General features: G+C 27.5%; 2 protein-coding genes across 2 annotated transcripts; one reads left to right on the top strand and one right to left on the bottom strand.

The window, feature by feature from the left end:
* Window positions 1-10110: 10110 nt before the first annotated feature.
* LOC103572949 (ras association domain-containing protein 4) lies at window positions 10111-17553 on the bottom strand. The gene is made up of 6 exons (XM_008551769.3): window positions 17191-17553; window positions 16580-16674; window positions 15622-15752; window positions 13724-14955; window positions 12897-13116; window positions 10111-12816 (listed from the first exon to the last, which is right to left on the bottom strand). The coding sequence occupies exons 1-6, from the start codon at window positions 17228-17230 to the stop codon at window positions 12756-12758; spliced, it is 1779 nt and encodes a 592-aa protein (XP_008549991.1). The 5' UTR covers window positions 17231-17553; the 3' UTR covers window positions 10111-12755.
* Window positions 17554-20907: 3354 nt separating this feature from the next.
* Window positions 20908-23874, top strand: LOC103572950 (RNA polymerase II-associated factor 1 homolog). Its single transcript, XM_008551771.2, has 5 exons — window positions 20908-21203; window positions 21731-21823; window positions 21900-22689; window positions 22759-23002; window positions 23098-23874. The coding sequence occupies exons 1-5, from the start codon at window positions 21130-21132 to the stop codon at window positions 23592-23594; spliced, it is 1698 nt and encodes a 565-aa protein (XP_008549993.1). The 5' UTR covers window positions 20908-21129; the 3' UTR covers window positions 23595-23874.
* The last annotated feature ends 67 nt before the right edge of the window (window positions 23875-23941 follow it).

Genomic DNA, 23941 nt, shown 5'->3' with positions numbered 1-23941 from the left:
TAAATTAAAGAGAAATAAAATTTATTTAGTCCACATGTATAATAACCTCAGCTATGTCCATCTCGTTTTGTTCAAGTGCCAAAGTGTTATGAATTAAGCATTATTAATTAAAAAATAATAATATTTATAGCAAAATAAATAAAAATGAACAAACATATAATAGAAAAAAAAATATAATGTTATTATTTGAAAATGTGTCAAAGCAACAAAATAAATAATTAAAATCACGGATTATTTCTGTGGAAAATTGTGGAGTATAATTATTAAGGCCTAGAATTATTATTATTATGTATGATGAATTATTTGCCTCATATCTTCAAATTAATTATATTTAAATAACCGGTGAACAAAGTTGATTGAAGGTGCTAATTACCTATTCAGGCCTGATCGTAATCAAGCTGAGTCTCATGCCAACGAAAAGTAACAAACGTTATAATGATCTCGGTCATGCCAGAACGATTAAAAAAATAATTATTAAATTATTAATTAGTAATATAAATAAATACACACAAATATATCTATATAGGTATGTAATTATGTTTATATAACTACACTGAGAGAAAAATTTACTAACATTTGACTAATTGATTTATTTGATAAATTATCTGTATTAAATATTCAACTATATTTAAATACTAGTCTCCATATATTAAATATTAATCTTTTACATCCACTAAATATTACTAAAGTGATATTAATATTCGATAGGTCATTGATCACTACTTAGTATAAGTTTATTAATATTTGATAAACTTGTAACTATTGATATGTGAGATTTGCGCAGTATTCATGAGTGTTATGGCATTGTATCCTCTGGCCTATAACATTTTGCCTAATAGACGTTTTTCAGTTAATAAATTATTTTCATATTTCTTTAAATAATTGAAAATAAAAAAATAAAGTGTTATGGAAAAGCTATTAAAGAAGTGGGAGTTTTACCAAAATTATTTCCAATTTTGATATTTGTGTCCATATTTATTAGTACTTGGTAAACCGTTAACCATTTATTAAATATAAATAAATTTTAATAACTAATACTATTTTACAGAAAATTTTTGGACACCAAATTTGTTGTACAATGATTATTTTATTATTTTTATACGACATTTTGTTTCTTTCGAAACTTTATCAATAACTCAATAAGCTAATCATTTAATTTTTATCATTTAATTTTGACATTTAATGATTAGCTTATCTAGTACTTAATAAAGTTCCAAAAAGGACAAAACGTCATACAAAAATAATAAAATAATCATTATATAACAAATTTGGTGTCCAAAAATTTCCAATGAAATATTATTAGCTTACGAAGACGCACATGAACCGATGAAATTTTATTAATATGTAATAAATTCTTCTCTCAGTGTATGTGCATGTATTTAAAGTGGATACAAGAAATAAAAAAACCAAAGAAAATCGTGCTAGAACCGAGAAAACGTATGGTCTGTTTCCCTCCAAATTCGAGACCGGCTGGCTGCGTTCTAATTGGCCAAATATTCAATATGTAATTCGTAATTTATTATAATTAAGGTTAATATTTATTGAATATTACTCGTATTAATTGTATATTAAACTGTCGTTGACGATGGGTTATGCATGAAATTTTAAATATTTATGCATGAGTGAAATAATCAATAAAACGTTTTCTGTTTCCAACGATTCATTACTCTCATTAAATAAAAAAAAAATCGATAGCGCCTGGAATTTAAGCAATTTACATTGTTTTATGGATAATTAAATTTATCTGAAATTATATCAATTGAAGTTATTTGAAATTCGTTCATGCTTTGCGTTAATTAAATTAATAAAAAATTTTATCAAAGCTTACGACAAAAAATATATGCGAAAAATGAATAGAATTCTGTCATTGATAATTTAGAAGTTATTAAATATTCAAATGCATGCATTTAAAAAATTATATGATATTTGAATTTCATTGATTTAAATTCATACTATAAAATATTCAATTGACAATTTACTACTTTGGCAGCAATTGATTGAAAGCATTGAATTAATAATTTAATTTTGAAATTATAATTACAGATAGATTTATATTACAAGCTTATATCCAAACCACGATGAATAAATGGATTGAACAATTAATTGAATCTTGAACAAAACCAACGAAATGCCGTACAACGACATACATTTTTGAATTATCATACATTTAAAGTTATATTTAATTACATTAATAAAACAACGATAATTACAGCAAACAGCAGTTATGAGTGCACAATAAAATTAATAACACAATTAATAATAATTATTTTAAAATATATAAATTTATAAAAACAGATCGTAAATAATCCAGGCGCTATGGAGTGAAAATAATTCAAAACCACGGCTATTATTTACAGCAACCCAACACCAATTAACATTCATATATATATGTTCCATATATTTATACTGTTTAAATATATATTATGTATTGTGTGAATATTAAATAATTTCAAATTTTTACCCAAAAAAAAAAACTAAAAAAAAAAAAAAAAGTTGTCGTATATCTAGATTTAGTAAATTGTCGAGTTACATTTTACATTTTAAAAAAGTGAGGAAAAGTCACTTGTGAGTCAGAAAAAAAAATAAAGCTCATAGACATCGACGCGAATGGAAGATGTAGTAGCAGAAAAAATAAAAAATAAAAAAAAAAAAAGAATAGAAGGAAGAAACGATTTAGAAGAATGATTTATAATATGTAAGCAGGTCGCGCGTGGCGGAGGCAAGGGTCTTCCTATATTGACTGAACGATCAGATGTGATATACGTGTAAGAAATATTATTAACTAATTATTTAATATAATATCCGTGTATATTTAACTTAATCAATAATTTTATTAATATTATATTATAATTAATGAGTTATACAAACATTATATCTATACATTTGTGTAATAATTATTGACGAAAAAAACTAGATAGGCCAATATACAACGTTTTTAAATCGTTTATCGATCTTCCGAGGATATAGCTAATTAAAAAAAAAGTTATTAGATAGAAAGATTTGAAAGACTCGTGATTAAATGCTCTCGACTGAAAGGGACCGTGCGAATTTTATAATCATAAATATTTAAAGAAAAATTATCAGATATAATTAATAAATTTGGAGTGATGTCATTTTGAGTTCTAACAGAGTGATTTTTTTTTTTTCATTTTTTAAGAAGTCAGTTATTAAGTTTTATAAAATTTTCATGTTATTTTTTATCTTTTTAAACAAAGAAAATAAAATGATACTTTGTTTTTTTTTTCATGCGCATTATTGTATAAAACCGTTGTATAATGTAATTTGACCACGAATATTTCGTTTTCGAATTTTTTATTGTAATAATTTTGATCATTTCTTTTGAAATTAATTAAATTTATATGAATGTCAATTTTTATATTTTTACGTGCTCATGATGATTGATCAGTTTAAAAAATTTGAAATTGTAATTCAAAAAATTAATCATTTCAATTCGAATTTTTTTTTATTTAAATAAAAAATAAACAGTGATAAGATTTATTAAACTATCCTTTGCCGTATTATTAGCTTTAATTTTCAAACAATTAAGTCTTTGCTGATACTTTTGAATTAAAAGTTATTCTCAAAAATCTAATAATATATATTTTTTAACAACATGAACACAACAGCTAATAAATATTCAATAATAAAATACTTATAATTATATCTGATTTTTTTTTCATGGGATTTCATGACTATATTTTAAATACATGATCGGTTTTTAAAAACTGCTGATTAACAATAATAAATAATAAACCATATGTGAAAAATACGTACAAAAAATATTACCTCTATAAACAAAAAAATAAAAAAAATATAAATATATTATTAAATAATTATTTATTATGCTAGTTTACTCTCGCGCTTCCTTTATTTAAATTACTATTTTTTTTTTATTATTATTGTTACACTGTAAAAAGTTAACAAAGTGAACGCGGAATAAATCCGGAGTGACTCCGAAGCGGATACGTATTTATTTCTTTAATCCCTCAGAGTGAAATTGACTTCGGAGAGTTTAATTTAATATTGAAACTCTGCTTCGGAGTATAGTTGACTTCGAAAAGATGCTTATTTTAATATCAAAACTCCAAATCGGTAAACTCTGGAACTCCGAATAACGGAGTGAATTCGAATTGAAATGAAATCCGTAATCACTATGAATTTTTTACAGTGTATTATTACGTGAAATATAAAGGATGATTAATTGATAGAGAAAGATTTAGTGTCACATATATGAGGTGCCAATTATTGTATTATTTAAAAATAATTAATTAAACTCGCTACGTCCCTGGCAAAAAAATAAAAAGTTAAATAAACCAACAATATTTAACGCCATTAATAGTAATGAAAAACCAACAAATGGCAGAAGTAGTACGAGATTAGTTTTGTGCAATAACAGTTTGCTCAATCCTCGGTCTCCATCAACCAGTAGTCAGCTCGGTGCGATGAGAGCGACTTTTAGATAATATTTAAAATAGTTAATTAAATTTTTAGATAAAAAACCATTACAGCCCATATTAATAAATTAGTACTTATGTAGTCGTAGTTGTCTTAAAAAAAAAAAAATAAGTAAATAAACTATTCCCAAACTAATGTAGATCCAATATAAAATTGACCTTTTTTCAATTATTCTCGCGTCTCGGTGTCCTTGATGTTTAATCCTAATTATTATTAGTCTAGTATATAGATAAATTAAATGGAAAGAAATGTGTAGTCGAATTTGTCTCTAGAACTAATGTATTTAATAAATTTCCATATTTAATATAATTGCAAATAACCAACTAATGGGTTTTTTAATACAAAAATAAACATTTCATTGAATTTAATGTAAATAAATTTTTTGTGCCAATCAACGCGTTTTTAAAAACAATTCATCAGAAATTAATTAATAAATTTATTTATTTATTGAGATTATGAGGAATAAAAATAAATTTTGCAATTATATTAAAATATATAAATTATTTATGACAAGCTATCATCGTTTTCATCGTACCTCTGTAAGAAATATATATAAATATATAATTATAATTATAATTATTATTCATATATGGCACAATTAATAAGTTATAATGTAACATTAATATAAAATGCATTGACAAAATGTTAAATGCAACAAAAAAAAATTAAAAAAATGTAAAAAAACAAAAAAAAAAGTCGATTTTTCAAATCGCAAAATGCTCATGCATTATAAAAACATAATAAATGTTAGAAATATTTTTTAACTTGTACTAAATGTGATAATTGATGAATTGACAATGAGCAATCTAACTGTAATATAAATATTATTTATAAATTATTACCATAATAATAATAATAATTATACATATATAAATATATGAGTATAAAATAATAATAATTGATGTCCGTCGTACAAGTGACAGATTTTTTTTCCATAGTACGTGTTAGCTGTACGTGTATTTAAATTATTAAGTGAGCACAGTTAAGTTTTAAGAAAAAAAAAAAAAAATAATAAAGTCATACACCGTCACAATTCTGTCCACAATTCGTCCAATGACGCGAGGTGACGAAGGTAAATTTATAATCTAATTATCATTCGTCCTTCGTTTTATAGTTTACACAAATAAATGTTTTGTAATTAAAAATAAATAACAAGAATTTGCAGTTTTTAGATGAAAGTAAATGAAATAAAAATAATAATACTGATTAATGACTAAATATTTATATTAATTATTACAGTACTTGCTCTTTCAATTTAAATATTGGTACAAAATGTCATTTTAAATCCGATCCGATTTCTCTCATAGTTTTATGGATATTTAATCGACCAAACAAATAATTGACCGATAAAATAAAAAACTAAATACATGTAATAAGAGAGAACGAAAAAAATATACACCTCGCGCCAATGGTGTGTGTAAATGATTAAATGAAAATAAAATAATTATTATTATATAAATTATATATATACATGAATTATAAATATATAAATAAAATAATGATGGAAAAAAAATTATATATATTATATATACATAATGAATATAAATATTAAAATACCGCTACACTATATACACAATATAACCAGTTGTTGTCTACAATATAATGTTATTTTTCTAATTCATATTCAATTGTTATTGTTGAGGACGAACACATCGAATTTTAGACGAGGAATGTGTATGTGTATGTATTTTTAGTTACTCTTTTTTTGTTTTAAATAGGATAATGGTAATTATGCACCGACTTTTAAATCCAATAGCATCACATAACAATAATAATTATCATTATTTTATTATATATTTATTTCAATTAAAATAAAGTGCTATAATTTATCTACACAGAAATAAAGTTTTTTTTGGCGTGAAAAATTTTTACGCACCCCAAGAAAATTTTTCGCATTATAAATTGAAAGCAAAAATTTTCTTGGAGCAAGAAAAATTTTTTTGAGGCGAAAAGAAAATTTTCGCGCCAAAAAATTTTTTCTAGTCCTAAGAAAATTTTTGTCTTCTTCACAATGGATATATCTCTTGCGTCCAGAAATTCTTTTTCTCTGTGTATAATAATCACGTCAATATTTATAATTTAAATTGACTTTTATTGATATCTAATATTTTAACCAGCCATACTAAATAATTAAAACGTTAATTGATTATTAATGAAGATTCAAGAATTTATGCAAATTATATTTTAAACTCCTAATTACATTTAATGTATTTTCATAACTGTAAGTTCATTCATTTTTTAATTCAATATCGAAGACATCAATAATTAACGAAAAAAGTATTGAATAAAAAAAATTAATAATTTAAATTCAAGTCTAGACTAAAAGTTAATTTTTAATTTATTGATTTAAATCAATTATTTATTACATTATTTCAGAGTATTAATCGCTTACGTTTTTTACCGCGATCGTATATCTAAATTATTACAAACATTGCGACTGCTTACTGTGTCATTTTTTTTTTAATTTTTTATTTGCCCCAAGAAATTTTTTTCTTTATAAGTTGAACCCAAAAATTTTCTTGGCGCCAGAAAATATTTTTTGAGGCGATAACAAAATTTTACGCCAATAAATTTTTTTTGTGCTAAGAAAATTTTTGTTTTCAATCCATAATTTAAAATATTTCTGGCGCCAAAAAAATTTTTTTTTTCTATGTAGGCTACAAAAATAATTATTTATTTTGTTATTACAATATCGATGCTAAAAGTTGATTTTTAAAGAGCAATCGTTTTAATAATTAATTTAATTAAAAATTAAACAATCAGTCCCTTATAATGAGATAATTATCGGATAATTATTAAAAATAATTAAGATAATTAAATTTTGTTGCCACTAAACTACTCAATAATTTATTTAATTACTAGCCAAACATTAAGTAATTAATACGATTGGTAAAAAAACATCAGCAATTAAAACCTTTCCATCAAAAGTACTAAATTAATTAAAAAATTAATAATTGGCAACATTAAAATTATTTTGAGTCGATATATTGATTCTAGATCTCATTCGTCCTGTCATTTATTATTTTAAGTAATAATTTAATAACCTATAGCATATTTGTATGAAAATTATAAATAAATTATATATTTATCTGTATAATAATATTAATTATTATAATTAAAATAATTTATTTAATTTAAGAAGAATGTTAATCACGAGAGGATAATTGAAAAGATGACATAAACACGCAACTAAAATAAAGATAAATATAAAATACTGCTGAAGTAATATATAAAAAAAAATACTTGCAAGCGTGCATCCAGGCAATTTTAATGAGCAATACACACCACTGGTTATCGATAATGCGGCGAACACGTATTGTATTTTTTGTAAGGCCTATATTTTGCCAGATTGTGATAATCGAGTTCGCAACATCGTCACTAAACCATCTCCAGTACAGCTCACAAGTTAAATTTTGCCATTTTTATTTTTAAATTAATTAAAATAATAACTGATAATTGGATAATTTTAAATCGATAATTAAAAACAGCCAAAGCACATTTTTTTTTTATTATTAAAACATGTAGCCAATTCTCAAAGCATATGTAATATTGTTATTGCTTTGGGAGTTTTAAGAAAAAAAAATGTAAATTCGTATGAATAAGCAGATATCGATAACTTGAAGAAAAAAAAATAATAATAAAATAAAGGAGCAGTTTCGGAACATGACGATATAAGTATAAAATTATACTCGATCATTTTTAATATTATTAATAAATAAATAAATAAATATTCTATTAACGCCGAAGATAATTTAACTTACAAGTGTAGTAGTATTAAATACTACACTGTTAATTAATAAAAAAAAAATATGAAAAAAAAAAAAAAATCGTAGCAAATTATAAAATATAAATTGTTACAATTTATTTAATAACATTTAACTTATGTCAGTGTCATGAAAAGAATTAAAATTAAGCGACTAAGCTCCTCGGTGTTGTTGGGTATAAGTCAAAAAAAAAAGTTTCTTATTCCTATTAACCCGTATATTAATGATGATGATGATAACTATTCGTACTACTCGTAACATTGCATTGAAACCATTTTAATCTACTTATTAAAAAAGATAAATAAAATACATTCTGTCCAAATGCATTTATTGTTTATTTATTATTAATATCATACTACTATAATTTTAAGGAGGGAGAAAGATGTGACATTCATGACCTCAAATTTTTCTTAATGAAAAAAAATATTTAGAGCATTAGCTAATTATTGGTACGGTTTAGAATCTTTTTAGCAGACGAATCTGTAGAATTTTATGCGAAAAAAATGAATGAAACATCGGATTTTTTCAAAAATTTATACTCCTAAGGGTCAATAATAAGATAAGTACCCAATTGCCAACCTCCTACAAGTATCCAACCTCCTCTTCTAATAATTTTTTTGATAAAAGAATTTAAATATAGATAATTATTCATTTCCATATTGATTTGAGTTCTCAATAAATCAGTTATTTTAATTTCGTTAAATTAATGCTTCAATGAAATGACTACAGGCATCAAAATAACGTGAGTAAAAAAAAAAATTTTTGGAGGGCTAGCATTCAAGGGAGTAGTAGACTTGATTGTTTACCCTAATATCAATTACAAGTCTACTCTCCCGAGTAAAAAGAAAAATTAATTTTTGAAACATTTCAAAAGAGTTCATGCAGAAGTTGTAAATTGATAACAGTGTAGAACTTTAAGTAGACTTTAATGAGAATGTATTTCGACTTTTATATGAAAATTAAGTTGTAAATATATTATTTTAATTTTTAAATTTTCAAAAGTTCTACACCGTCTTTTACTTCCAAGTTCTACATGCCAAGATCTGTATCTATAAAAATTAAAAATGAATTTTGTTATTTAAAGTGAAAATGAAAAATTTTCAAAAAAAGGAGAAGTTATTGGTTTCGATCCAAGTCTCGAAAATTGAGTTTTCACTATATCTCGATCTTTTGAAGTCCTAGGAAACTATCCTGAACATTTTTAAACAGACTTCCGCCCGTCTGCGCGCATGTGCGTGTAAACGTTTTTTATCCAACGATATCTTTGGAACGAATCAAACTATTCGAACATATTTGACGGCAATTAAGAAAGCTCACCAAGATTTAGAACTGATTAGATTTTGAAGTCGATCGGTCGAGTAGTTTACAAGTTATACAAAAAATAAAAATTAAAAAAACGAATTTTTTTAGGTTTTTGTTGCACAGCTCGTAAATCGCTCGACCGATTTATTTTTGAGTTCAATCAAATCCAAACCTCAAAAAGCTCGTTTGATTGCCACAGATCACTTGCAAATCGGTCGATTTATTCTAAAGATATCGTCGGACAAAATTTACTTTTTTTCAGCGAAATATAAATTTTTTCGATCCTACCATTTTTTGAATTCGGTGAACTCAAAAGTTTATCAATGGTAACATTTTTGAGTTCTCTGAAAGCGAAAAGTTTTGAGGTTGGCCCACAGGATCAACCGTTTTTCAGATTTTTTTTTTTATAATAAAGCAGCTGAAAATAAATAAGAGGGAGAAAAGGATCAGTATATTTTGCACTCAATCACTTTTTCACCTCACAATTAACTGCATTTACTCTTTCATTCACACTAAGGTAACATAAAAAAATCCATCCATAAAAAAATAGAGGATGTTTTTTTATTTTTGTTATAAAGAGTAAACAGTGTTAATTTTTTTATTTATCGTATAATAACTTGCTCCTTACAACTCAGCATTACATTGTTATATATTACAAATTATTATATTTTATAACGTTTTATTCATTTTTATCTAACACTTATGTACCACAGCAGAGATTTTTGTTATTTAATAGATAAATGTCATGGTTCAAAATATTTTTCATTTGATTTGTTTCATCTTTAAATTTAGATAGACTTTCAATCTAATTGTTCATTCAGATCTATATATTTGTTTGTGTTTTATCACTCTATCCGACATTACTGGCAGTTAATAAACATTATTTTGTTGTTTTGTAACAAATCTAATAGAAAAGCAGGTATGTATTTGTGTGTTTTTACTCTTTGTACGTTAAATTAATGTAAACTTTTAGAATTAGTCATATTATTTATATTTCTAATAAATTATCAATAGTAATTGGAAATAAAAATTATAATTATTTTATAATCTTTTGAATATTGATTAAAATATTTTAAATAAATTCTTTAAGCCAGCATTTTAGATGACTGTTCAATAAAAAATCTATAAAATAATAAACTACACATGAATTAATTTTAGCTAATAATCAGTTCCCACTACTAGTATTAGTAAAAAATTATTACTGGAAAATATTAAAATTTTATAAAAAAATCAGTAAGATGTAACTAAAAATATAATTAAATGACTTTATTTAGTGGAAGAGATTGCAGAAATTTTATTTAAAAATATTTGAAAGCATTGAAAATGCCAACTAATGCACCATTATTATTAATATAAATATTCAAATTCAAGGAATGATAAATTATTTCATAACTATCTCTATTGCTTTTAAAAAATCATGAGTCTATGATTCTCTATTCTTATTGCCATTATTATTATTTTTTTTTTTTTTTTTCATAATGAACTAGAAAAAATATGACCTGAAAATCGGAACGTTTTTCACGCAACGAAAATTAAAAATATTTATGTAAGTTGGCTGCTTAAGGAATAGTTCCGGAAGTTAGGGGTGGCCTAAGATTTTCGACTGACATACCAGCACCTGCATAGAAAGAACAAGATGGTACTGACTACTATCCCGGATTATACTAGGTTACATTTAAGGTAAAAAAAAATTTCGGATAGTAACCACTTACATCTGGATTATAGTCAGTTCTATTGCAGATGTAATTGAGTTAAATCTAGATGTATGTGGTTACCATCTATCTGAGATGTCCCGGGTCAAAAATAGAACTTGATTTAGGCTCGCTTCATCTCATTTTCTTTTGAAGTTATCGATTTGACGGAGATTTTCCGACAAGATCTTGACTGTTTCGGCTTAAATTAAATTTTTGTTAACTTTCAGAACTTTTTTCATCTATGTTTGAACTTAATCGTCTTCAAACACGACAGTAATTCATCTTTCTTTTGACTTGCTGAACCAAGTCGAAGAAAAGTTGTTTATTCGCCTTACTTTAGATTTGCTCAAACAAGTCAAAAGCAAGCAGTATTTTTTAATGTGAAATTTGTTTCTCCCGTTTTACCTTAATTTTGACTTTTCTGCCTTATAATTTAAGTCGAATATTAATAAATAATTTTTCACTTGATTCAGACCTTTTCGTCTTAAAACATGACTAAGTAAGACAGCTAAGTCTAAACCAAGGCGAAAACTCAATTTATTCCATATTTCCGTAAAAAAAAAGTCAAGTTTCTCTTGTGAAAAACGGGAAAAACGGCTTTAAATTTCAATTTGGTGAACCAAATCCAAATAAAATTTTATTTTAGACCACAGATAACTGAGTTAAATCAGAGATAGAACTGAATATAATCCATGTGTAAGTGGTCACTATCAGAAATTTTTTTTTAACTCAGATGTAACTGAGTTTAATCCGGGATAGGCTCCAGTACCATCTTATTCTTTCCGAGTGTATGCAAAACATCCAGTCGATTTATTGCTTTAGAATTTTTTTTATTTCCGTTGCGCGAAAAACGTTCCGATCTTCAAGAACATAAAAAATTATTATGAAAAACGGAAAGCTCTTCGATTTATATTTTCTTTAAATAGAAATTATTCAAGTCCAATAAACGATGACTAATAATATTCTTTATCCATTAGAATAAAAAACTTAATTACTAAATATAATTAATCTAAATTATTATCAATATTATTAGCTACCAGATTTATAAAAATCATTAGATTTATAGTTTACGCGTACATTATGTATGATAATGCACAATTGTAGAAAACAAATAAATTTTTTTTATAAAGCTCAGTAGTGTAAAAATATAAGAAATAAATGTACGTTAGTAAAAGCATTTATAAACCTATATGTTTTTAATTAATCTGAATTTGCCAGCCTTTTCAACTCGAGACAACAAAAAATCGATATGTATTACACGTTGATGTATGATTATTTGTCATCATCAAATGTAATTTTACTTTTATTTTCATTTTTTTCTTTAAAATTTTCTCGTGATAACGTTTTGATATAGAAAAGTAATTAAATTATCGAGTAATAAAAATAGATTAATTCTAAGAATCAATTAATGAGAGCACTCTATGCCCAAAATAAAAAGTAATAATCAATCTCAGTTTAAAATAGCAACGATTCAATTAAGAAAATTAAAATTGATTCAATAAAAAATTCTAAAAAAAGAAAAATTAATCTCATTTCTCACCTACAACCGGACTTTCAATTCTTCCATTCGTTGTTTTATTCTACGTCGCATTTCCTTGTACCTGAAAAGATAAAAATAGATAATTAATCAACTAATTGAATTATAAATTCATTGAATAAATGGTGAATTTTATCAACTAACTTTTCTTTTAATAGCAAAATCTGTTTCTCTTCCTCGTAATGGTATCGTTGTAAAATGCCCTGACACTCAGCTAATGAGAGATTCAAAAATTGTGCGACATCTGAACTTATTTCGGGAGTCGAAAGTTTGTCCACGAGAAATAGACGTGCAACATTTTCATGTGGTCCGAGAGCTACACGAACTTCTAGAGGATATTCATCATCTCTTAGTCTACGTTGCTCTAAAAATAATAAAATAATTTAATAAAAACAGTCATTCATTATTAGAATAATACAATTACAAAGAGTATTTTCATTAAAAAATAGATTAATTTTAATAATATTAATATAATTTTATTGAGATTAATTAATATTAATGTAGCCGTATTAAAATTTTATCAATTAATAAAAAAAAAAAATTTAAACCTTAGTTAAAAAAAGACAATTTCGCCAAGATATAGACTTTTGAATAAATTACTCATAAATATCATCGATGAGAAGTTGAACGAAAGTTAGTAAAATAAATTATAGCCTAAAAAAGTTGAAAATTCGAATTATAAAATTGACATGAAGATTTTACTGAAATATTTTCCATTTTTTGTTTAACTCCTAATTGATAACAATCGTATTTTTTTTTTTAATTTATGTCTTAGAAAAATTGTAGCTACGTTCTCCTTTTTTCAATTAATGCTTTAATTTTTTTTTAATTAATTGATCAAATTTTAATACGCTGAAAATTAAAAAAAATGGAGGACACTGTCTGAGAATGGCCTTTAAAAGAATTAAAGAAAAATAAATTTACCTGTTTCATAAGAATACTTAAAAAATAAACACTAATTTAAATCTTACCTCCATTGTCACGTACGACAAACAAAGCAAAATTATCTGATTTAGCGTCGACTTTATATTTATCAAGCATCAAATTAATAACCTCTTGAGTACTAACAAGACTAGTGACCCAGACTGACATTTGTGATCCATGTGGTGGAGTAAAGAAACTTGTTTCTCGGTTGTAAAAGTGCCCGTTGATGGAACAACGGCGACGCAATCGACTTCGCGACTGTCTTCTGCCACCCGGACGTCGACGTATCGCCGTAGATCCTTGTTTACGACGCAGAACAACGCCATCCAACTCTAACCCACTGTCCGTAGACATGGTCATGTTGTCGTCATCACGAAAGTGGAGCGAGTTAACTGAATCAGTATCGCTGTCCCCGCGATGTCTTTGAAGGCAATCAGGTCCAGACATCGAACGATTTAATCCTTTCTCAATCCAGCTGTCATCATTACTCATTCTTCGATTATTGCTGTTTTTTTCTAGACTATCGTAGTACTCGACTCTGCGTAAATTGCCATTTCTGTTGGGAGTTCCTTGACAATTATTAGGAGTATCTGTACTAGATGAAGTACTGTCTAAACTGTGTGTCGGCGTACTATTGATACTGCTGTTATTAGTTTTAGTTTGTGAACTAGTGCTGCTGTTGGTCATCGAGCTTCGATTCTCTGACGATCCATCAAGACTCGATTGACTCGCCGACTGCGATGTTTCAGTGACAGAATGCGACATCGATGGCAAATTTTCAGGCATTGTTTGATACAATTTATCACCGTCCTCAACTTTACGTTCAACTTGAAGCAATTCGTCCAATTCATCTAGCTCCATATTCTTAACATCAAGTTTCATCGGTAAGGTCAGACTTTTCAAGTGATCTGGTGAGGTCGGCACTGAATTTGGCTCACTCTCCAAATTACTTTCTGTCGGTGATAAATCTTTTTCATTTGGACTAGTACGTTTTCCATTGCGATTGTGATTGTCATTGTCATTGTCATTGTCATCCTCATCCTCATCTTCATCTTCAACTTTTTCAGCAACACTACGACGACAAGAATTACGATTTCGTGCTGTTACGACTGTTCTCTGATCATCATCCTCTTTTAAATGAATTACACCACGTACTCCCCAATAAATTCTTAGAGCACCTTCGAGAATTAATCTTCCATTGACTTCTCGACTTCTTATCCCGCCACTTTTACCCTCATAATACTGATTAAAAACTTTTAATTTTGTTTCTAAATGCGACCTATAACAAAAATTAAATAACCAAATACGTAAATAAAAAATAACAATTAAAATCCTTTATTTAACAATATCATCAAATAGTAATTATATTTTCTGGCTACATATTTTTTTAAAATGGTAATCTAATGGAAAACCTAATTATTTGAGAGAACTATTTATTGAAAATGAATCGAGACGATCTGAAACATTAACAAGTAAAAATAGCAATGCTAATTTCTTAATACAAAATTTTGATACTTCTTATCTTAAAAATTCATTTGTAATCTCAGCTATACGCCTGTGGCAAAAATTGCCACCGGATGTATTGAATGTAACTTGCTTAGAAATATTTAAAAATAAAATATTTGATTATCTACTGTCACTTAATTTTTTTAATTTATAGATCATAGAATACCACTATTAAATAAATAGACAAGTTATTGTCCTTATAAGAGCTATTACTAGTCTTTATAAGTTTAGTAAGACTATTCTTAGTTAAATTTCTCATATTATTAACAAATATTATTTATAAATGTTATTATTTTACTTGATATATATCTTAGTCATCATTATGTATTTACAGTTGTAACTATCGTATCTGATAATTTTTGCCATATGACCTGTACTTGGCATATTGCATCAATAAATAATAATAATAATAATAATGAATAATTAACAAATAAATTACCTCGGTAAAGTTGATCGCGGTTCTTTTTTACCAAAACTTGTATGAGATTCAACTCTAGTACCATGACCAAATAATTGTGGACCAAACAATGCACCATAACAAGGAACGTGACAATACGGTACTCCTTTATGCTGTAAATCAAATAAAAAATTTATTATCTAAATTCGCACTTAAATTATAATGATTGTGAAACAATGTATGAAAAAATGACTATGAAAACTAGATATAAGCTTGTTACTCTACCGAAAATATATCTGTCCATAAGTGATAAAAAACTTACTACATCTTCATAAAATATTTAAAGTGCCTAATGATTTGGAATATCTCGCAAGATACATGATAATTTATATAAAAATAAAAAAGCGGATACTAACAATAGATTTATAATAATTTTAAGGTCTCATGTTAAATAAAATAAAATACGATGATGATTTCGTAATATTTGATCCAAGAACAATAAATATCTGATCTAATAACAATAAATATAATAGCGCGTAAATTTAAAACTTTGAAAGTTGGAATTCAACAGATAATTAAAATTTCTTATTTCAAGTAGCACGCTTGGTTTTGTGACATCTATAAAATAGAAATTTTTAGCACCAAAATTTTGACAAAACGATCAGAAATTTATGTCACTGAAATAGTATCTGGTTAAAAAACTTGACGCAAGTAACATAAAAAGTAAATTACAAATAATTGTCAAATAAATAATCTAAGCAATTTTTTAATTAAACTGACTTTTTTAGGACGGGAAAAAGAAGACAAATTTTCTATGACTCCTAAGGTCAACTTCTATACGTCTTATTTATATAAAAAAAACGACTTTGAAAAAAAAAATTTGTCATGTTCTTTTCATCGAAATCTTTATAACATCTTAAAGTTATCTCTGTACTACTCTGGATTCTGAGGCAGTATATAAGTGTTAACTAAAAAAAAAATAATAAATTAATTATTCTACCTCAGCATGTTGGCCTGGATTTAATCTCTTGCCGCATTCCTCGCATCTTAAACACTCAGGATGCCAATCATAGCCCAATGATTGTTTTCTTTCAGCTGTAATAATAATTATAATTATAATAAATAATGAGTGTGAATATCTGACAGTTAGCAATTTTTTGAACTTTGGAATAAATAAATAAAATTAAAAAACACGTATTAAGATATTAGAAAAATCAGTACACGCATTTTTTTCAATTTTACTATTTTAATTAATTTATTTAATTATTTAAAATTCATGCTGCCTCATATCTGCTACTTTCACACTCATTAATAAATATCCTACTAATCTAAACTATTTAGATAAATCATAATAATAATGACAACGAATATATATATATATATATATATAAATTGTTATTAAATATTTTGTTTATCTTTAAATATAACCTTGAAATGACTACAATGCCGTCTTACTTTATTATCATTCAAAAGATTAAATATTTTATAATCTTAATGTATAATACCTTTTTAAATCATTATATATGATAATTATTGTCAGATATAATTACATGATTGTTTATATATTTTTAAGGAAAATTTAAATTCCAATAACAAGTAATTTATATTTACCAAAATAAACAGGCTTTCCGCATTTATGACACTTCCACATAATGTTGATGTTAAATTATATATGTTTAAATATATATCACAATTGTTTAATCTTAATATGATATATATAATCTCGTTTATTTATTATTATTTTCAATAAATAATATGTACTACAGCATCTTTGATAATACAGGATATTAAATAATAAAATATAATAATTCACGTGAAAAATATCATGACTCTATACTGTGTCAGTGGCACTTGAAACTTCAAAGAATTTAAGAAGATCGTGATCAACGAAAAACGAAATCAAGTTTCGATTGCTACAACGAAAAAAAAAGAAATAAAATAAAACTATATGCACATATGTACATAAATGTTGGTGTGTATTTGGATCATATGTGTCGTATGAAATATGTGTGTAGACATGGTATTAAAAAGATGATAAAGAAGAAATTCAAATTAATTTCGCGCGTTCAGCAAAGATGGCACACTGATTATTAAAAAAGACAATGTTACCGACCTGACAATGACGACTCAATTAAATTTAAAAAATGACTGTTAGAATATTAAATTAATTATTTTTAATAACTACTGCTTATAATGGATGATAAAATAAGCTGAGTGTTAAATTTTTTTTAGGAAATTTTTGTAATACTGAAAGTAGCAATGATCCAAAAGTTTTCAGAGATCTTTTTTTCAACAAATCAAATACAATAAAAAACACTAAAAATATGCACATGTAGAAAATTTAATACACTATAGGTGCCATATTTTCAGATATTTTTTTTTTATTATTTATCGTTTTAAAAAAAAATCAGAAATTGAAAGAGGTCGGCTAACTTCATTAATGAGTGTGAATGCAGCAGACATTAGACAATTTATAAATTTTAAATAAAGAAATCAATTTTATTTTAAATTGCTCCAAGTATATTTCAGCTAAAAAAAACGTCACTTAACTGCTATTTCCCACCAGACGATGCCAGATGATTGTGCTCAGGAACTTAAGAGTTATCAACATCAGCAATTCGCAACACTCATCACTTGCACTAAACACTTACCACTTTACACGAGCACTGATCACTTAATTACACCACAGATAATTTGCACAATTCAAATTAATAAAAGATAAATTTTACAATCACTGCAAAATTTTACACGACGCCTCAATACTGTTAGCCACAATACTTTAGCAAAAATTTAAACGTTGAATACGTCGCGCAATAGCGCCACTTTAGCGCGAAATTTCAAAATTGTAATTTAATAATTTTATTAAAATTTATTTGTGTCAATAATTATATTAATTAGAAGAAAAACTATTGTCAAAATTATTCATTTTCCATTAATAATTTGTTAATTTTTCTTGTTATATGCGCAGTAAAATTAAATATTTGAAAAATAAGTTGTAAGAAATTGAAAACAAATTAAAAATTGTTCGTCATAATAAAATGGCGGCAGAATATGATAGAAAAATAATTAAAAATTAAAAAAAAAAAACACTTGAGTGTTTGAACAAACCTTGGCGGAGAAATAATACGCAGAAGGGTATCCTAACACACTTGGAGATTTAATTTAAATTGCTCCAAATGTATTCCAGCTAAAAAACGTCACTTAACTGCTATTTCCCACCAGACGATGCCAGATAATTTTGCTCAGGAACTTGGGAGTTATCAGCATCAGCAATCCACACGCTCATCACTTGCACTGAACACTTATCACTTTACACTAGCACTGATCACTCACCACTTTAAACTAACACTAATCACTTAACTACACCACAATTACTTTACACAATTCAAATTAATTAACGATAAATTTTACAATCGCAGCGCAATTTTATACGATGTCACAATAGCTTCTATTCAAACGTAACGAAGGATCTGAACCACTACTGTCGTTGTCGATGATACTGACTGCCGCTATTGGACCGCCAGTTGTTACAAAGCAATCGACTTAGCATATTCCCCCACCTCCGCGTTAGCAAACATTTGAACGTTGAAAATACAACGACGCGCAGTAGCGCCACCTTGGCGCGAAATTTCAAAATTGCAATTTAATAATTTTATTAAAATTTATTTGTGTCAATAATTATATTAATTAGACGAAAAAATATTGTCAAAATTATTCATTTTCCATTAATAATTTGTTAATTTTTCTTGTTATATGCGCAGTAAAATTAAATATTTGAAAAATAAATTGTAAGAAATTGAAAACAAATTAAAAACTGTTTGTCATAATGAAATGGCGGCAGAATATGATAGAAAAATAATTAAAAATTAAAAAAAAAACACTTGAGTGTTTGAACAAACCTTGGCGGAGAAATAATACGCAGAAGGGTATCCTAATACACTTGGAGATTTAATTTAAATCGCTTCAAGTGTATTCCAGCTAAAAAAACGTCACTTAACTGCTATTTCCCACCAGACGATGCCAGTTGATTTTGCTCAGGAACTTGGGAGTTATCAGCATCAGCAATCCACACACTCATCACTTGCACTGAACACTTACCACTTTACACTAGCACTGATCACTTAACTACACCACAAATCCTTTACACAACTTAAATTGATAAAAGATAAATTTACAATCACTACACAATTTTACACGACGCCACAATACTGAGTTTCTATTCAAACGTAAAGAACGATCTGTACTATTTCTGCTGTTGTCGATGATACTGACTGCTGCTATTGGACCGCTAGCTGATACAAAGCAATCAACTTTGCGATCCATCGACCGTCCCCACCTTAGCAAACAATTGAACGTCGAATACAGTGACGCGCAGTAGCGCCACTTGTAGCGATAACTTGGCGCGAAATTTCAAAATTGAAATTTAATAATTTTATTAAAATGTATTTATGTTAATAATTATATTAATTAGACTAAAAAATATGAACGAAATTTATTCATTTTCACCAATAATTTATCAATCATTTTTATTACTTGCGCGGTAAATTTAGATATTCAAAAAATAACTTATTAGAAATGTGGGGATAAAATTAAAAATCGTGAATCAAAATATAATGGCGGCAGAATATGATAGAAATATTTAAAATATTAAATAAATTTTTCTCGATGAAAAATAATTAATAAAAAAAAATTTACTTTTACTTTTATGTAATCGACTTAGTATGTAAAAATAATTATGAGCGTGCATATTTTACTGAACATGATATACTTTTGAAAAGTAAAAAACAAATAAATATTTTTTTTTTTTAATATGAACAATATTATTATGATAACAAAATAAAAAAAAATTTTTAAAAATTGTCGCAGCCCGGATTTGAACCGGGAACTCTTGAATAGCAGCACCCTTACGGGGAATCATGGATTCCTAATCGTACTTAGTGATATCACTAAGGCCCACAAGTTCGATCCACAACCCCCTTCACCACCCAATCGCGAGATGTTAAGCGATGGCAGATCAGAAGATTGCTTCTTTCCCCCATGGGACAGATTACAGATCACATGAGGACCAGCCCCTCAGGAAAAACTGTCCAAGCTGTCCAAGCGCGTTACCAATTTCGCCATTGCGACCACAGGTGACAATTGATTGTTTCAACTCATATAATTGATAACGCACCCTGTACTGTGCCGTCCCCACCACAATTATTGTCATTGTTCAATCAGCCGGGATTTAAAGTCCTCCCTGAAATAATTTAAAAAATTTGGCGGTCTGGTTTCTATTTCCTTTCTCTAGGGGGCGCCTTAGCCATGAGAGCTGCACCTCTACCAACCAACTCACGAATCTCTATTTCTTAATTGCTCTTAATCTCATCTAGACGACATGGTTGTTAACCTCTACTTATAATTTTTCATTTTATTGTGACTATGTTTATGGATTAAAACAATATTAAAACTTTTACTGTGATATTACAAATGATTTTAAATTTGTGTTTTTAAAATATAAACTTTTTTTATATTTTTTTAACAAAGCAAAAATTATTTTTATTATAAAAAATGGCTCCAACAATCCAAACAAACGGGACGCCCACTGACCGAGAAAAACGTCCAACGAGGCCTGTAGAAAAAAGGTATGAAAAAATAACTTTAGTTTAAATAATTTTACATACTAATTTTTTCACTTTTCATTCTATTTTTTGTGTTAATGTATCAATCTAATAATTTAAAAACAATCTCGCACGATCTTAGAATCATTTCATGGGCTATCCTGAAGTTGTCAACAAATTTAAATGGAAGTTTTAAATTTGAAAAAATTACAGAACTCACAGATTAAAAGAAATTTTCATCCAAACAGTATTCATAATATAAATATTTTTTTTCATTAATTTTCTTTAACTTTATTATTTTTTTCGTAAAAAAGACATCGAATATTATTGGTTAGTTTCAATTAAACGTGAAATGTGTATAATTGAATTATTTATTTTTTTTTTATATGCAAGAAGTTAAATTTTACATTTATTATTTCTATTGTAATAAATTACACTGCTAGTATTCCTTAACGTGTACTCGATTTATTAAAGGTGGCTTTAAGACCCCATGAATATTTTTATAAGAATCTATGTTTATTTTTTATTAAAATCATTAATTTATTAATTAGATCGGAGTTGATTTGCCGTGTCAAATACTGCAACACATTACCAGATATACCATTCGATTTGAAGTTCATCAACTACCCCTTTGAATCTACCAGGTAAAGTATTCATTCAAATCGTTTTTATAAAATAATTTTAATAATTTCTAATTATTAATATTATTTATGTTAATAGATTCATTCAGTATAACCCAACATCACTTGAACGTAATTACAAATACGAAGTTTTGACGGAGCATGATTTAGGCGTAGAAATCGACTTGATAAATCGCGATACATATGCTGGGGATCTAAATGCACAGTTGGATCCAGCAGATGAAAAATTACTCGAAGAAGATGTTCTCACGCCTCAGGACTCGAAGCGATCTCGACATCATGCCCGCAGTGTTTCGTGGTTACGAAGAACTGAGTACATTTCTACTGAGCAGACGAGATTTCAGCCTCAGACGATGGACAAAGTTGAAGCTAAAGTCGGTTACAGCATCAAGAAAAATTTCAAAGAAGAAACATTATACATGGACCGTGATAGTCAAATAAAAGCTATCGAGAAAACATTTCAAGACAACAAAATTCCCATTGAGAAGCATTACAGTAAAGCTGGTGTCGTACCAGTTGAAGTATTGCCTGTATTCCCAGACTTCAAACTATGGAAGTATCCTTGTGCTCAGGTTATATTCGATTCTGATCCTGCGCCATCAGGAAGACCGGTACCAGCACAAATCGAAGAGATGTCGCAAGCTATGATTCGTGGTGTCATGGATGAAAGTGGTGAACAGTTTGTTGCTTACTTCTTACCACTTGAAGAGACCATGGATAAACGTAGAAGAGATTTTACTGCTGAAATTGAGTATGCTGATGACGAAGAGTACGAATATAAGATGGCCAGAGAATACAATTGGAATGTCAAGAGTAAAGCGTCCAAGGGTTACGAAGAAAACTATTTCTTAGTGATGAGAAGCGATGGGGTAAGTTATTTTTACAGTCGTCAATTACTTATTTACAGCATCATTTTATAAGTGTTTATTGGTATGTAGGTCTATTACAATGAGCTGGAGACGCGTGTAAGGCTGAGCAAACGTCGTCAAAAGGCTGGACAACCGCCAAATAACACGCGTTTGATCGTCAGACATCGACCTCTTAATGCTAGTGAGTTTAAGATGCAGCGTTATCGTGAGAAACAACTGGAACCTCCTAACGAAGATGAAGAAGAGGAAGAAGAAGACGAAGATGAAGAACAAGAGCAAGAAAAGACAGAAGAAAAGAAGAATGATGAAAATGGTCAGTATCATGAATTTTACTTAATTTAAAAGAAATTTATTTATAAAAGAGTTTGTAATGCTAATTATTGTTGTTTTGTTTTGTTTTGATTTCAGAAGGTAGCGAGAATGAAGAAGGTTCACGTCCTTCATCAAGAGCATCATCAGCAGCTTCATCTCGCTCTAAAAGCCGCTCAAAATCACGGTCTAAGTCTCGCTCAAAATCACGCTCCCGATCACGATCAAAGTCTCCATCACGATCACGATCTCAGTCAAGATCGCAGTCTCGTTCGCGGTCTCCGTCTCGTTCTAAATCTCGTTCCCGATCAAAATCAAAGTCAGCGAGTCCAGCAAAGTCTAATAGGTCAGGTTCAGCGTCTCCCCAATCGAGAAGTCCGTCGAAATCACCATCAAAATCACGTTCTCCATCAAAATCACGATCTCCATCACCTGCAAAGTCACACTCGCGATCATCCTCAGCCTCACCTGCGCGATCCAGATCCCCATCAAAATCAAAGTCTCGATCTCGTTCACGTTCAAGGTCCAGATCTGCCAGCGGAAGTGCCAGTGGCAGCGGTAGTGCTAGCAGTGCCAGTGGTTCTGAAAGTGATTAATTCATTCGATTCATTTTCTTTTTATCTTGTCTTAACGATTGTAGATATTTTATTTTCAATTTTAACTAAAAGTCACAATTTTTGTTTGTATCGCTTGGGAATTGTAAATTTAATATTTTTAATCAATTTTATTCTGTTGTCTCGATATTACTTATAAAGCGATCTATTTCTAGTACTAATTTCTAATGGAGTTATGATTGATTTTAATGTTTTTTTTTTTTACATCTAGCATGTTATTTAATACTTCAAATAATTGTAAATATGTGTTAGTTATTAATAAATTTTCAAGCAATGTAATTTGTAAAAAAAAAAATAAACTTTGATTTTATTTTATATTTACTCGACTA

This window comes from Microplitis demolitor, chromosome 3 (assembly GCF_026212275.2).
Source record: "Microplitis demolitor isolate Queensland-Clemson2020A chromosome 3, iyMicDemo2.1a, whole genome shotgun sequence".
In the NCBI taxonomy this organism is placed as follows: domain Eukaryota; kingdom Metazoa; phylum Arthropoda; class Insecta; order Hymenoptera; family Braconidae; genus Microplitis; species Microplitis demolitor.
This window is presented reverse-complemented; position numbering and strand designations above follow the sequence as displayed.